Here is a 12,838-nt window from a genome sequence, read left to right on the forward strand (position 1 = left end):
GGGAGGACAAGGGAGGATAGGGGAGGACAAGGGAGGATGGGGGAGGACAAGGGAGGATAGGGGATGACAAGGGAGGATAGGGGAGGACAAGGGAGGTCAAGGGTGGACAAGGGAGGACAGGAGCACAGGGGAGGACAGGGGAGCACAGGGGAGGACAGGGGAGGACAGGGATGGAAGCCACAGGAAGCAGACGCAGGCGGCCTGGGACCAGGAAAGAGGCCACATCCCAGTGACACTGATTTACTATGTGGAAATCAATCCTGGTTTGTACACTGACAGTGACATCCAACTGAAGACAAGTTGGCATCCCAGCGAAGGCCATAAAGAAAGGGAACCCAACACAGCAGAGGCTATTTCCACCGTCTAGTCACTCTTTTATGTAGGTCAACTCAGCCACATCAAATCTGACTTGTGGAGGTCACTCAGGCCCAGAAAAACAAACACGGCATGACCTCTCTGGTGCATGTATTCTAGCTACGGATTTTTAGTTTTGTATGTTTAACTTGAAACACCTACAGAAACCAAGAACTTATAATGTGGCTATGGGGTAGACGTGGGGTAGGGGTGGGGGCACACAGTGCATGAAAGGTGGGGGACAACAGATCTGGGTAAAAGAAAAGTTAAAAGCCATATAATGGGGGAAATGCTTAAGAACTGGCAGAGATGGGGAGGGATCTGGGAGTAAAATGTATGGGGGAAAGAGAATTAACCCAAATGAAGGGACTATAAAAAAGACAAGGAAATCTATAATTTTCTAACATCCCCCCCATCTCGGTGTTAGACATGGGAAACCTCCTTATGAATCACAAGTCAGGGAGGCCACCATGGCTCCCAGAACAAGAGAGACTATTGTCACTTGCCCTTGGCAGCTCACCATCCCTAACAGTAGATGCTATATTGAAGACTCACACACTTTGGTTGCAGGGCAGCGAGAGATCCGTCTTGAACTGATGGAGATGTCCTCCTGGCTGGCGAGATTTCCTAGTGACGGATGTGTTATATAGGCTAACGTAAGAGAAAAGACAGCAGTGGTCTTATCTAGAGTTGGCCTCTGAATGTTCTATTATACACCTGCCAGACAAGATGCGCTCACTGCTGTGGTGGCTGTCAGGAGGTAGCCAACCATTCTATGACTGCACTAGAGGCCTTTTTCTTAGAAGAGAATTCATGACTGACACTGTAAACCTGACCCAATACCCATGTCTGGGGAAGTCTCAGGCCCTGGCATATAACCTATTATTGGTGCTTTACTAAATGGTCATGTCATCAGACTCTCACTGAACTGTTTACATATATGTTTACATACGTTTATATACTTTGGTTGGAGACGTTTCTTTCTGTGGAGGGCAGTGGTTAATGCAGGAACTCGTAACTGGTCAAAACAACAAGAATGTCTGACTACAAGTTCTTAGCCCTAAATAGATGTCTAAGTGAAATCTCCCACTTTCCCTAGGCTTGGAGAATGTCAAGTAAGGTGGGGCAGAGAGAACCTAAGAGCCAGAGAATGGGGAAGACTTTTCTGTCAAACATCGTATTTGTGGTTACCTGAAAAAGACCTGCACAAGATTGAACCAACCAAAATTTAGTATGGCTGGGGAAAGGGATCACACCACCCCCCAAGAGCCGAGGAGCTCTCGCAGTTGATGAATGCTGCAGGAGGAGAATCTTGTTTCCTCAGGGGTGTGGCCACCGGAAGCTTGTTTGTCCTTCACTGGGTGGTCTGTACCCATGCCCAAACAAAGAGCACTCATGAAGCACTAATGGGATTTAATGGATTATAAAACTAAATTAGAGAAAATAAAGTTGGGAGGGGGATGTGCTAAGGAAGGGAACGGGTCAGGGAGGAGTTGAAGGCATGAAGTAGGGGGTGAAATTATCAAAATACATCACATAAAAGTAAGTTCAATGAACAAAAATAACTCCACTCAAAATGGAAGTCATCTATAGGATATGCCATGGTGGACTCTCCTCCCCCTGACACAGTAAGCCAGAATGAATCTTTTCTTCTAAAAGTTGTTATGGCCATGGTATCCTATTACAGCAACAGAAAAGTAACCAGGAGTGGGGTCATTTGGGCAAGGTTAAGGATGACAGCATGCCCTTCCTTGCAGTGGGGGAAGACGGTACCAAATGAACTTGGCTGTGAACTCTGCCACGTGGACATGAGAGTGAGGGGACAGAATTTAGTTAGGTCCATAAAATAGCCCCCCTTTAAAACTTAAAACACACACAGCTCCCACCCAGCCCAACAGCCTGATACAATGCGTGAAGAAAAGCTTGTCCTTACTGGTATGCGAAGAGACCTGACAGATAGCCCAGAAAGGGATTCTGGAAAAAGCTCTGTGGAAGCAATCACACACAGTGGCCTTGTAAAGGGCAAGCATGCCAGGTGGGCACTCTACCCCTGAGCTATGGCCCCAGCTAGAACTCCCCACTCCAAACGGTGCCACACGCGCTTTGGTGACAGCTTTGCCGATTGTGCAAACACATGCTACAAAAGGAAAGGCCGAGCTGGAGGCTCTGCAGGAAGGGGAATCATAGTAAAGCCACACATACCTCATACTCTGGGATAGACCGAACCGCCTCCACCACAGCCAGGGACATCAAATGCTGGACAAATGGAATCCTCTGTCCCAGCTGTGACCTCAGGGGGACGGAGAGCAGCAGAGTGGAAAGGGCACATCCCACAGGGCTCAGCCAGGCATTTGGGCCCCTTCCTGGAAGACAGAGCCATTGAGAGGACACTGCTTCCCACGTGGGGCGCTCCTAGACAACAATGTCGCACTTGAGTCTGTGCCTCACAACACACCTTGATGTTCTGGAGTCTGAAGAGGGCTCAGTGAGTAGAGTGCTTGCCACACAAGTGTGAGGGCCCGAGTTCAGTCTCCAGAACACATAAAAACCTGGGTATACAAGTGTGTTGGTGTGTACTCAAAACCCAGTGTTGTGGAGGTAGAGACAAGCAGGTCCCTGGGGTTCTCTGGCTGAAGCAGCCTAGCTGAATCTACAAGATCTTCCCAAAAGAGAGATAATAAGCAAACAAATAAATAAAATAAAATAAGGTGGACAGCTTCCAATGAACAATACTGAAGGCTGACACCTGGTTTCCACATGGACACACACACACACACACACACACACACCAGTGCTGCTAAAACATAATGAGGGTGACCCCTGCCTTTTGTGCTTGGACAATTAATGTCTTACTGTATCTGAACACTGTGCAACCACATGGTGAGGTGTGTGTGGGAAAACACCAAAGCAGGATGACTGGTCCACGGAAGCCACTTTTGAAAAGTGGTACTTCCGGTAGTCCTGGCTGTGTGGCCCAGGCACACGGAAACCCAGAGCCCTGCGCTCAGTAAGAGCAGTGTGAAAGGCTTCATACTATTTCTGTGCTGGATTGAATCTGGAGCTCTGTGCATACTAGGCAAGTGCCAGCCCGAGCTACAGAATAAATGTTTAATGAGCAATCCCCGGGGGCTCAAGCCTGAGGACCTGAGTTCTAATCAGGAGCATCCACACAAAAGGACAGGCAAGCCGGGCGGTGGCGCACACCTTTAATCCCAGCACTTGGGAGGCAGAGGCAGGTGGATTTCTGAGTTCGAGGACAGCCTGGTCTACAGAGTGAGTTCAAGGACAGCCAAGGCTATACAGAGAAACCCTGCCTCGAAAAAACAAAACAAAACCAAAAAAAAAAAACCAAAGACAGGCAAGAAGCTGGGTAGATGGCTTGACAACAAAGTGGTTGTCACACAAGCATGAGGATACTTGGGATACAGAGGAAGGGAAAACCAGGTGCTGGCTAGATAGACTAGTTAGAATTGTCAAACTCCAGGGTCATGGAGTGACCCTGCCTCAATAAATAAACTGGAGAGTAACCAAGGTTCCTCCATACACACACACAGAGCCAGGCCAGACATGGTGGTGCCTTTGCAGGCAGATGGATTCTTAAGGGCTTGGTAGCTGCCAGTCTAGCCTACAGGTGAGATCCAGGTTCAGTGGCAGAAAGACACTTGATGACACTGACCTTTTGCCTATACACACAAGTGTACATACCTACACACATGTGTAATACACACAATGCATGAGCATGTACCACACACACATACATGTACATAAACATATGCACACAATACACACATACATACACATATGTATACACATACATGTACATATACACCTGCGCACCATGCACACATACACATATGTACACACATATATATGTACACACATACATGTGCATATACATGTGATCCCTGATAATAACTCTCTAAGCTGCTACTTGTTTTTTAAAACTGAAGTTAGGAAAAGAAAATAATCAAAATGAGAGGTATAGGTTAATTCAAACTCTTCTAGAGTGCCTTTTGAAGAACTCTACCATCCCTGGTGGGAATGGGTGGTGTGCATTGCAATCCCAGGTGGATGTGGGCGGTGTTTATCTGTAATTTCAGCACTTGGGAGGCTGCAGCAGGAAGTCTGGGAGCTGAAAGTCAACCTGAGCTACATAGATATACCTGGTCTAAAGTTTACATATATCCATCCCATAGCTTTTATACAATATATTTTCTTCTTTGTCTTATGCTCAAATCAAAGAAGTAGCAGACTGCTATCTCTCTGTTCTGAGTAAGGAGCGGATGTGGGTGGTCTAATGCTGGCTGCTGGCTGGCAGGAACTTGACCCATGTCCTTGTAAAGCCTCAACCATGCCTCCTGCATTCGTTGGCCGAGCCACTACAGACTCTCAGTCTGCAATGGGCAGGTGGGGAAACCCAAACTGGCTCTCCCTTGAGCAGGCACTCATCCAGTGCCACTTTGTGGGGGCAGGTGGGCGGGAGGCCTCTGAATGTGATGCAAGCTTACTACAGACTACAACAGACCCTCTCGGAGGACCTTCAGGAGAGTAAATGTCATAGCACTTCATTTCCATCATAATCTGCAGGATGTATGGGGAGCGTAGGTTAGCAGGCGTGACAGCCATCAAACGCAAACACTGAGTAGTTAACAAACTACTGGGAGACTGCCTGTGCTCCACTGAGTCAATGGGCCTTCTCCCCTGCCCCATTTCAGGGGATGGTTAAAACGGAAAGACTCTATCGTGAGTGGTCTCAGGGCTCAGCACACACCAAACTCTGGCCAGGAGACTCATGGATTTTGGGAAAGGAAAATAACAGCAATAGCAACAAAAGTTGACTGACCTTTGCCCTGGGTCTGCCGGACTGCGATGGCGATTAAGCCCATTTCCTGCGGCATCTCAAACATCAACCTGCAAATGGTGGGAAAAACTGGTCAGTTAGAACGGACGCATAGAGGAGGGCCAGCAGCTCGGACAGAACGGGGACAAGTGTGTGTGTGTGCACGGCGGCCAGGAAGAGCCAACGATCTGCGGAGCTGTAGAAAGGAGGGGTGTTGCTTCTCTCACAGCCTTTGGTGGGAACCAGCACAGGGGTGAGGGAAAAGGAGCAGAAGGGCAAGGGTGGAGACAGGAGAGTGGGACAACCTGGCTGGTGCTTGATTTGACTCCTAGGATACAATTCTTTGGATGATTTTATCCAGTTCTTTCTTTCCCTTACCTATCTACCTTCAAGTGACAACAGTGTCTGACATTTGTTTCTACTTACAGTGAGTTTCTGTTTGAACTCGCACACGTTTCTGATTACTCAGAAAACCAATATGTGGGCAATAAAGCATTTAAGAGATACCCCATCCCCTGAGAACTAATTATGCTTTAACTGCAGTAAATAAATCAACACCTTTTGAGAATTCCCAAGAACCCTGGATCTGTTTGGGCTTCAGGTCTGCTTTTAACATACTATCACTGAAAAGAATACAAATTTCCCTTTGGGAGTCAGGTAGCAAAGTATACTCACATAATCTCTACCTGACTGACTGATATTTGGGGCAAAAAGAAAGAAAAAGGAAAATGTGCACACACCCCAGAGCCCCTCACTCTGAGTGTCTCCTCCTGCATTTTATTTCCACACTAAGACACTTCTCTTCCATCTTCCCACAGTTGCTCATCTGGCATCAAGCAGATATAGTTCAGGGCAGGAGGTATTAATGGCCAAAGCCAAGCTTTCTCCTCTATCAATGATATGGAGGCAGTTTTTAAAAACTCTCTATCTATCTATCATCTATCTATCTCTATCTATCTCTATCTATCTATCTATCATCTATCTATCTATCTATCTATCTATCTATCTATCTATCTATCTACCTACCTACCTACCTACCTACCTACCTACCTACCTACCTATCTATTGGAGTGTGTACTTAGATTCATGTGCATGCATCTATCTATTGTGAATCTTTTTGTGAATCTTTCTTCCTCCCTTCCTTTCACCATCATCATTTATGGGAGAGGAGGGGTTGAGCAAGCCAGAAGACAAACTGGTATTTTGTATTAACAAGAAATTACAAGTCATTCTGAAGTGTTCCTCAACATTCTTGCAAGCAGAACCCCTTAAAGCAAGCCTGAGCCCTCCATAGCTCTCCTGCAGGCTAAAGGAACCCCTAAGAGAAGGAAACTGATTAAAAACCAAACTCTTCCCCGCCCCAAACCTGCTGCCTCCTGTACCCCGAGGTGTGCAGTGCTTGCCTAGGAGGAAGCCTAAGATTGCTCTGCTTGCAAGTGGGACATCAGATTATGTTGGGCAGGGTCTGGCTGGTGCGACAGTGGACAGTGGAATCTACCTCGTAGCTGCTGGAGCAGAAGAAGGCACTAGGGCGAAACCCAACCTGTGCCAGTACACATGAAACACATCCTCACAGTATTTCTCTTGGACACTATGAATCACTCCTTGAGGTGGAGTATGCATGCCCACCCCTGGGCACCAAGAATAAAATGTCTTTTGCTTGTTCTGGACAAGAGAAAAATCCCAAGAAGAAATCTCCATCTCATAGCAGAGTTAACATTGTCATTCAGGGATTTCTGTTTCCTAGAGGGCCCCATTCCTGAGTCCAGGCTCCTGGGCTCCCGGGATGAATGGGGGGCAGTAGTTGGCCAAAGAGGAGGATGGGATTGAGTATTCTGTGAATAAACTGCAGAAGCTCTCTGGACAGTAGGTAATATAGAATGTTCTTTAAACATGTGGGCCATAGACACTCAAACGCTACGTACACCCAGGGATGGAAAGGGGTGGGGGCAGGGCCGCAGAAACACGAGTGGCTCAGAAACCAAACTCGAACTTTTAGAACAAAGAGGAGTGATTAAGGGAGTGTACACACCAAACTGCTAGGGGTTTGGCAGCACTTAACAGACCATGCTAATGAGCAGCGTGTGCTGCTGAGGCCAAGAGGAAACTCTGCAACAGAGACAGAGGAGGAAGGAGCTAATGCCTGTTCGAGACAACTGGAGGCCGCCAGATTTATTTGTGCTATCTGAGATAACTCTGGGGGCCAAGCCGCATGGCTCATGGTCGACAAAGGAGCATTTATGAACTTTGTCAATGCTGCACTTCTGAAAAGGAAGCTGCTGTAGTCTGCTCTAACAGAGAAAAAGCAACCATGGATATATGCCATCCCTCTTGATGCCCTTGCAGTGGAGTAGAGAGGGATTGCCTAGTCTTTACCTACCAGCCTCTGTATTTTATTTTTTGGCCAGCAAAGCTACATAATAAAAGGTCTGGGGCATGTGCACGCCCCGTTGTACCAAAGGGATGCTGAAGAAAAGCCCTGTTTGTGCTAATCCTGAAACTTCTGCAGCCCTGTAAGAGATCGCTTTGCAATGGAGATGAACTAATGCCCACACCGAGTGCTCTAATTACAGAGGACATCACAGGGGTGCTCTGTGCAGACTGGCCAATAGGATAAAGTTCTGATAAGTCACACAGCTAAAGCGGTGAGCAAAAGTTTAACTGAGATCCAGCTCATCCTCTGTGGGGATCTGGGGCAGCCACATTCACCAATTAGAAAAGCAACAATGTGGAAAAGATCTAACCTTATGAGGGACAGTTAGCTGAGTCACAGTGTGAGGACCCAGTAGAACAACTGCTGGTCATTAAAATGAGAGCTCTGACACACAGACCCTCAGAAGGCACCTTGGCCCCAAAGTGCACATTGAACAGCAAGGTTCAAAGGTAATGCATGCATTTATTCAACCTAAGGGAAATTCAAAGGAAAAGGAGGCAGAGGCAGGCAGATCTCAGAGTTCAAGACTACTCTGGTCTACAGAGACATTTTGGGGACAGCAAGGGCTCAACAAATAAACATGCATGTACGTGCATACGTGCATACACACACACACACAGCATCTCAACAGATACATAGATAACTGTGAAGATGGTAGTGTCAGACAGAGTCTAATAATGCACACTGACCACCATAAGCAGGCATTCCTGACACCCATGGACCTAGCTTTACTTGTTTTTATACCTTCTGACTCAGTAACTATGTTCCCTGCTTCTACAACTGAATCCTAAGGAGTACTCAGAGAAGAAAAGAAGAGAGAACTATTTTCTTTTGTTCCCATTTTATATTTTGTACTGAGATATGACCTACATCCAATGAAGTGCACAAATCTTTTTTTTTTTTTAATTTATAAAATGAACATCATTTTTATTTTTAAAGCAATAAAAATAAAAATCTCAGAATGCCTAACAGTCCTGATGGGACAAACATATGAGAGAAAGAGTTGAGTGTTTGCCCGTAGTTCTCGTCCTGAAGTATACAAGTAGGCAGCCAATCCCTCCAGTGTGTCCTTCTTCCCCTTAGTCCCATGCAGCTATCCCGAGTGGCCATCCCGCCCCTGTGGCCATCCTGCCCATGCGATCAAGCTTGTCAACAATCCTGATTTCACTTCCTTCTACTCAATCATTGTTCCTTTTACATGTTTTAAAGTTGTCAGGTGTGTGTGTGTGTGTGTGTGTGTGTCCTGTGTGTGGAGGTGTGTGTGTGTGTGAGTGTGTGTGTGTTTGTGTGTACAGCCTTGTCTTGGTTACTTTCCATTGCTATGATAAGACACCAGGGCCAAAGCAACTTGATTGGGGTTTCAGAGGGCTACAGAGTCCATGCTGAGGAGGGGCTGAGGGCTCACAGACTGATCCACAGTCACAGGGAGAGACACAGTGGGGAGAATCCTTTGAAACCCCCTAAGCCCTCTCCCAGTGACACATCTCCTCCAATAAACCCACTTCCAACTCTTCACCAACTGGGACCAAGTATTCCAACCTATGAGCCTGTGGGGGCACTCTCACCACGATCCCCTCCGCCTCCATCCCTTCTACTGCTCTGCATCTCTATGATGTAAAAGCAAGCTAAGCCTCAGTTGTCTCAGCTTTGTTCTCTCATGACCCTTCTACACATGGTAGGCACATGCCTGCTTTCTTCATTCTCTCTCTTTCTTAAAGAAAGCTGTCACTGTGGACCAACACCATTCTCTCTCTGTCTTCCTCCCTCCCTCCCCTCCAATGTGTGATGTAGGCTGGGCATACTCAGCACCTCATTCCTGTCTGATCGCTGCTGCGTGGTGCAGAGCTCCACGCTGGTTCATCATTGAGGTGTCCTCACACCTTGATCACACAGGCAGGGTTGCATCTTAGAGGTGGGATATGCTGGCCAGAGAGCAAGCGCTCGTGCGACTTTTTAAGATATGGCCAGACCTCCTGACCTACTCTTGGACCAAATAGAGATGACCCTCATTCCCCCACATCTTCACTGATGGCTTACGATGCATATGTGTGCATGGGGCATCTACAGTTAGGACCTGTGCATGTCTTTTGCCCATTTAAAGAGTTCTTATGTGTTTGGGAAATGATCTATGCTATCTATTGCAAATATTTTCTTCTAGTTTTTTATCTTTTGATTCAGCTTATAGTCTTCTTCGACGAGAAATATATAATTTTTATTTGCATGCGAGTGTGTGTGTGCGTGCATGTGTGTATGTGTGTGTGTGTAACACATCAACCACTCCCTTTTTTGCCTCTTGTTTTTGCTTCATGGCTAGAGACTCCTTTCCCAATCCAAGGTCATACAGCCACTCACTTGCTTCTTGTGTGTGAATGTGCTCCTGGTCCATTAAGGGTTCCTTCCTGAAGAATAAAACTTTGCTACAAGCCTGTTTTAATTTTTCCAATTCCCGTCAATTTTGTCTCAAACTGTTGGTTGGGGAACCTTTCAGCAACAGACATACTGCCTACCCTTCACCATGGAGATGTGGGCCTCCCTCATTTGCCACAGTGTCTAGTGCACTGGGGCTGCTTCTGAAAGGGAGGCCTTTTCTCTTGGCATTGGTTCCCATTCTTACCTGTGCTGACATTGCACAGCTTTAGTTACTGGGTGCATCTCAGGGCCCAGCGAGCTCCACCCTCCTCACGGGTCTCCTCTGGGTGCTCCTTCCCCAGGCCTTTGCAGATACAAAGGGTTTCTGTCTGTCTATGTGCCCATTTTGTATAAATACACTTTCTAAACTAATTTGGGAATTGAAATGTTTGTGAAGTCGAGTTGCCCTGTGACCAGGGAGTCTTATGTTGCATAAAAACATCTCTTTAGGCATTCCTATCAGGTTCTTTGTTGTTGTAAATACATATCATAATATCACTTCACTGTTATGTGTGATAAAATCTGATTGCTACAGGCTAATTTTATATCCTGCCCCTGAACGAATTCCTTCATTGCTTAAGTTAGAGAATTATCACTTCTCTAAGATTTCACAAGCAAGCCATCATTTCATCTGCACACACAGTTCTACTTATTTTCCAGTTATGCCTTCAGTAGGCATTAGGTTCTGTGATGTCACCATGGGGGGGGTCCCACTACTTAGCCTACCAGCAACACAGTGACAGCTTCACACTTGATTAGATCTCTCTAAGACCTCACGAACAAATGAACTACAGAGACATGCAGAAGGGTAGCTCAAACTAGTAATAGAGGGTGGGCTCTTTGGCTCTTCAGAATATCCTTCAAGGTTTCGGACAGTATACAGCTCTCTGGTGCCTTTTACTGAGCCAATCCTTAAATGCCCAGAAACTGTCCCAGGTGTCATGACCACGTGGTCACATTTTTATGGCTGAGGAAGTGGAGGTCTGGAGGTCCGGGGGGCCCTGGTTCACTACAGAATACCTGCTGTTTTGTTTCGGGGTCTTGTAGCCAGGCTAGCCTTGGACCTGAGACCCTCCTGCCTCAGCCTCTCAATTCTCTCTTCACCAGGGAGACATGACGGCAGGAACGCCATTAGCCAGTCTCCTCAAAGGCACCTGTGTCCATTTAACAGTCCTGGGGAGCCGTAAGTAAGGTTTTCTGGAAAGTTCTGTATACTTAGTCTTAAATCTTCAAAAATTAAACACTACCAAATTTGTGGTTAAGTTCATTTTCCCCCTATGAGTCTGGGAAGTTATTTTTCCTGTTTCTATGAATTCTGGTGTCCCCCCACCCCTCCTCATTCCTCCTCTGTCTCATGTGTAGCCCGAATTGGCCTCAAATTCTGTGTAGCTGAGGATGACCTTGAACTTCTGATCCTCCTGAGTCTAGGATTACAGGCATGTTCTACACATTTTAGTTATGTTACTATGAACCATGCCGAGGACTTCATGTACCACTATATCAATTGAGCAGCATCCCAGGAAACAAATTCTTTTTTTTTAAATTTACTTTTGGTGGTGCTGGGGATTGAGCCCATGACCTTGAACACAGCAGGCAAGGCCTCTCCTACGGAAGCTGCTTCAAGCATGCCAATTTCTCCTCACCAAATTTACATAAAATAATAAAATAAGGAGTTTCCTTAGCTACAGAGCCAAGGAGTTTCTGAAGCACGTGGGTGGTCAGAGTAAGTTTCATGGAATAGTTTCTTCTAGAAAGGGAGGCCCCGCCCTCACACTTGGGCCCCCATTGAGCCTTTCCACTTCAATTCCATCTCTGCTTCAGGGTAATCGTTCGTTGGGAATGACTCCCTACCCTGCAGGCTGGCCTCAAAGCCAGAGCATCTGCCCCTGCCCTGAACATCACCCTTCCTTCCTCTCAGGCCCCACCCTGCCTGGGGGGAGAGGCACAAAGAGTGTGCCGGGCAAGCTTAGCACCAGCTCAGCTCCTTGAGCCACAGGACAGGGGCCTCTTTCTTCAATGCAGGGCTTTGCTCCATGACACGCCCTGTTGGCGGCCCTGGGAACCAAGCCTGGTTCTGGATCCAATGCTGGAACAGGTACTCATTCAAATCGTTATTTTCCATCCCCTCTGGGCCAACTCCGCCTTCTACCCACCTCTCCTCCCCAACGAGACTGACTTCTGCTGGGTTTGATGTTGGTGGGACATTCCACCCCATTCCCTCACTGAGCTCCTGCTGTCCGAGTAGTTTAATCGCTGGTCCTCAGGGGATTCCTCCAGACACCAGCACATCAAACAGCATCTATGTGCTTATGGCTTCCTGTGCCCCTGGGGGTTGGCGAACTCTTCCAGGATGGTATCAAGGTGCAGAGATAATAACTTCACAGAATGCTCCTGCCCCGCCCCCTTCATTAAGAAAACATTTTGTGTATGCACGCAAATGTGTGTGGAAGCTGTTCTGATCACAGGGGTTGCCAGGAATTGATATCAGGTTGATGTCAGGCTTGGTGGCAAGTACCTTTTCCCGCTAAGTAGTTTTGCCAGCCCCCAGCTGCTTTTTCCTGGGATGTTAGCTTTAGGCCTCAGCTATCCACTGAAAAATACAAGCAAACTCTCCTTTGTCCCTCTGGACTCAGGTGTCAAAGTGTCCTTCTGGGGCCATCTCTAGAGGTATCTCCATCCCATGCCACTGCTATCAGCCTGGCAACAAGTCTACAAGGTTTTCCTTCAGGTGAGCAAGGTCCTGAGTTCACCTGTGACACTGGCTGCTGGAGTTAGAGACATAGCCCTGGGGAGTGAGACAA

The 12,838-nt window shown here is 47.1% G+C and overlaps 1 protein-coding gene across 3 annotated transcripts in view; it reads right to left on the reverse strand.

Annotated features, from left to right (window-relative positions):
• Positions 1-12,838, reverse strand: part of Hlcs (holocarboxylase synthetase) — a 203,475-nt gene that overhangs the window by 8,038 nt on the left and 182,599 nt on the right. For all 3 annotated transcript variants that reach the window (XM_031364481.1, XM_031364479.1, XM_031364480.1), the window contains 2 exons: positions 5,198-5,265; positions 2,557-2,717 (listed from right to left, as the gene is read on the reverse strand). In XM_031364481.1, the coding sequence (XP_031220341.1) occupies positions 2,557-2,717; positions 5,198-5,265 (229 nt within the window). The remainder of the gene's footprint in view (positions 1-2,556; positions 2,718-5,197; positions 5,266-12,838) is intronic.

The sequence above is a fragment of the Mastomys coucha genome, unplaced genomic scaffold (assembly GCF_008632895.1).
Source record: "Mastomys coucha isolate ucsf_1 unplaced genomic scaffold, UCSF_Mcou_1 pScaffold12, whole genome shotgun sequence".
NCBI lineage: Eukaryota > Metazoa > Chordata > Mammalia > Rodentia > Muridae > Mastomys > Mastomys coucha.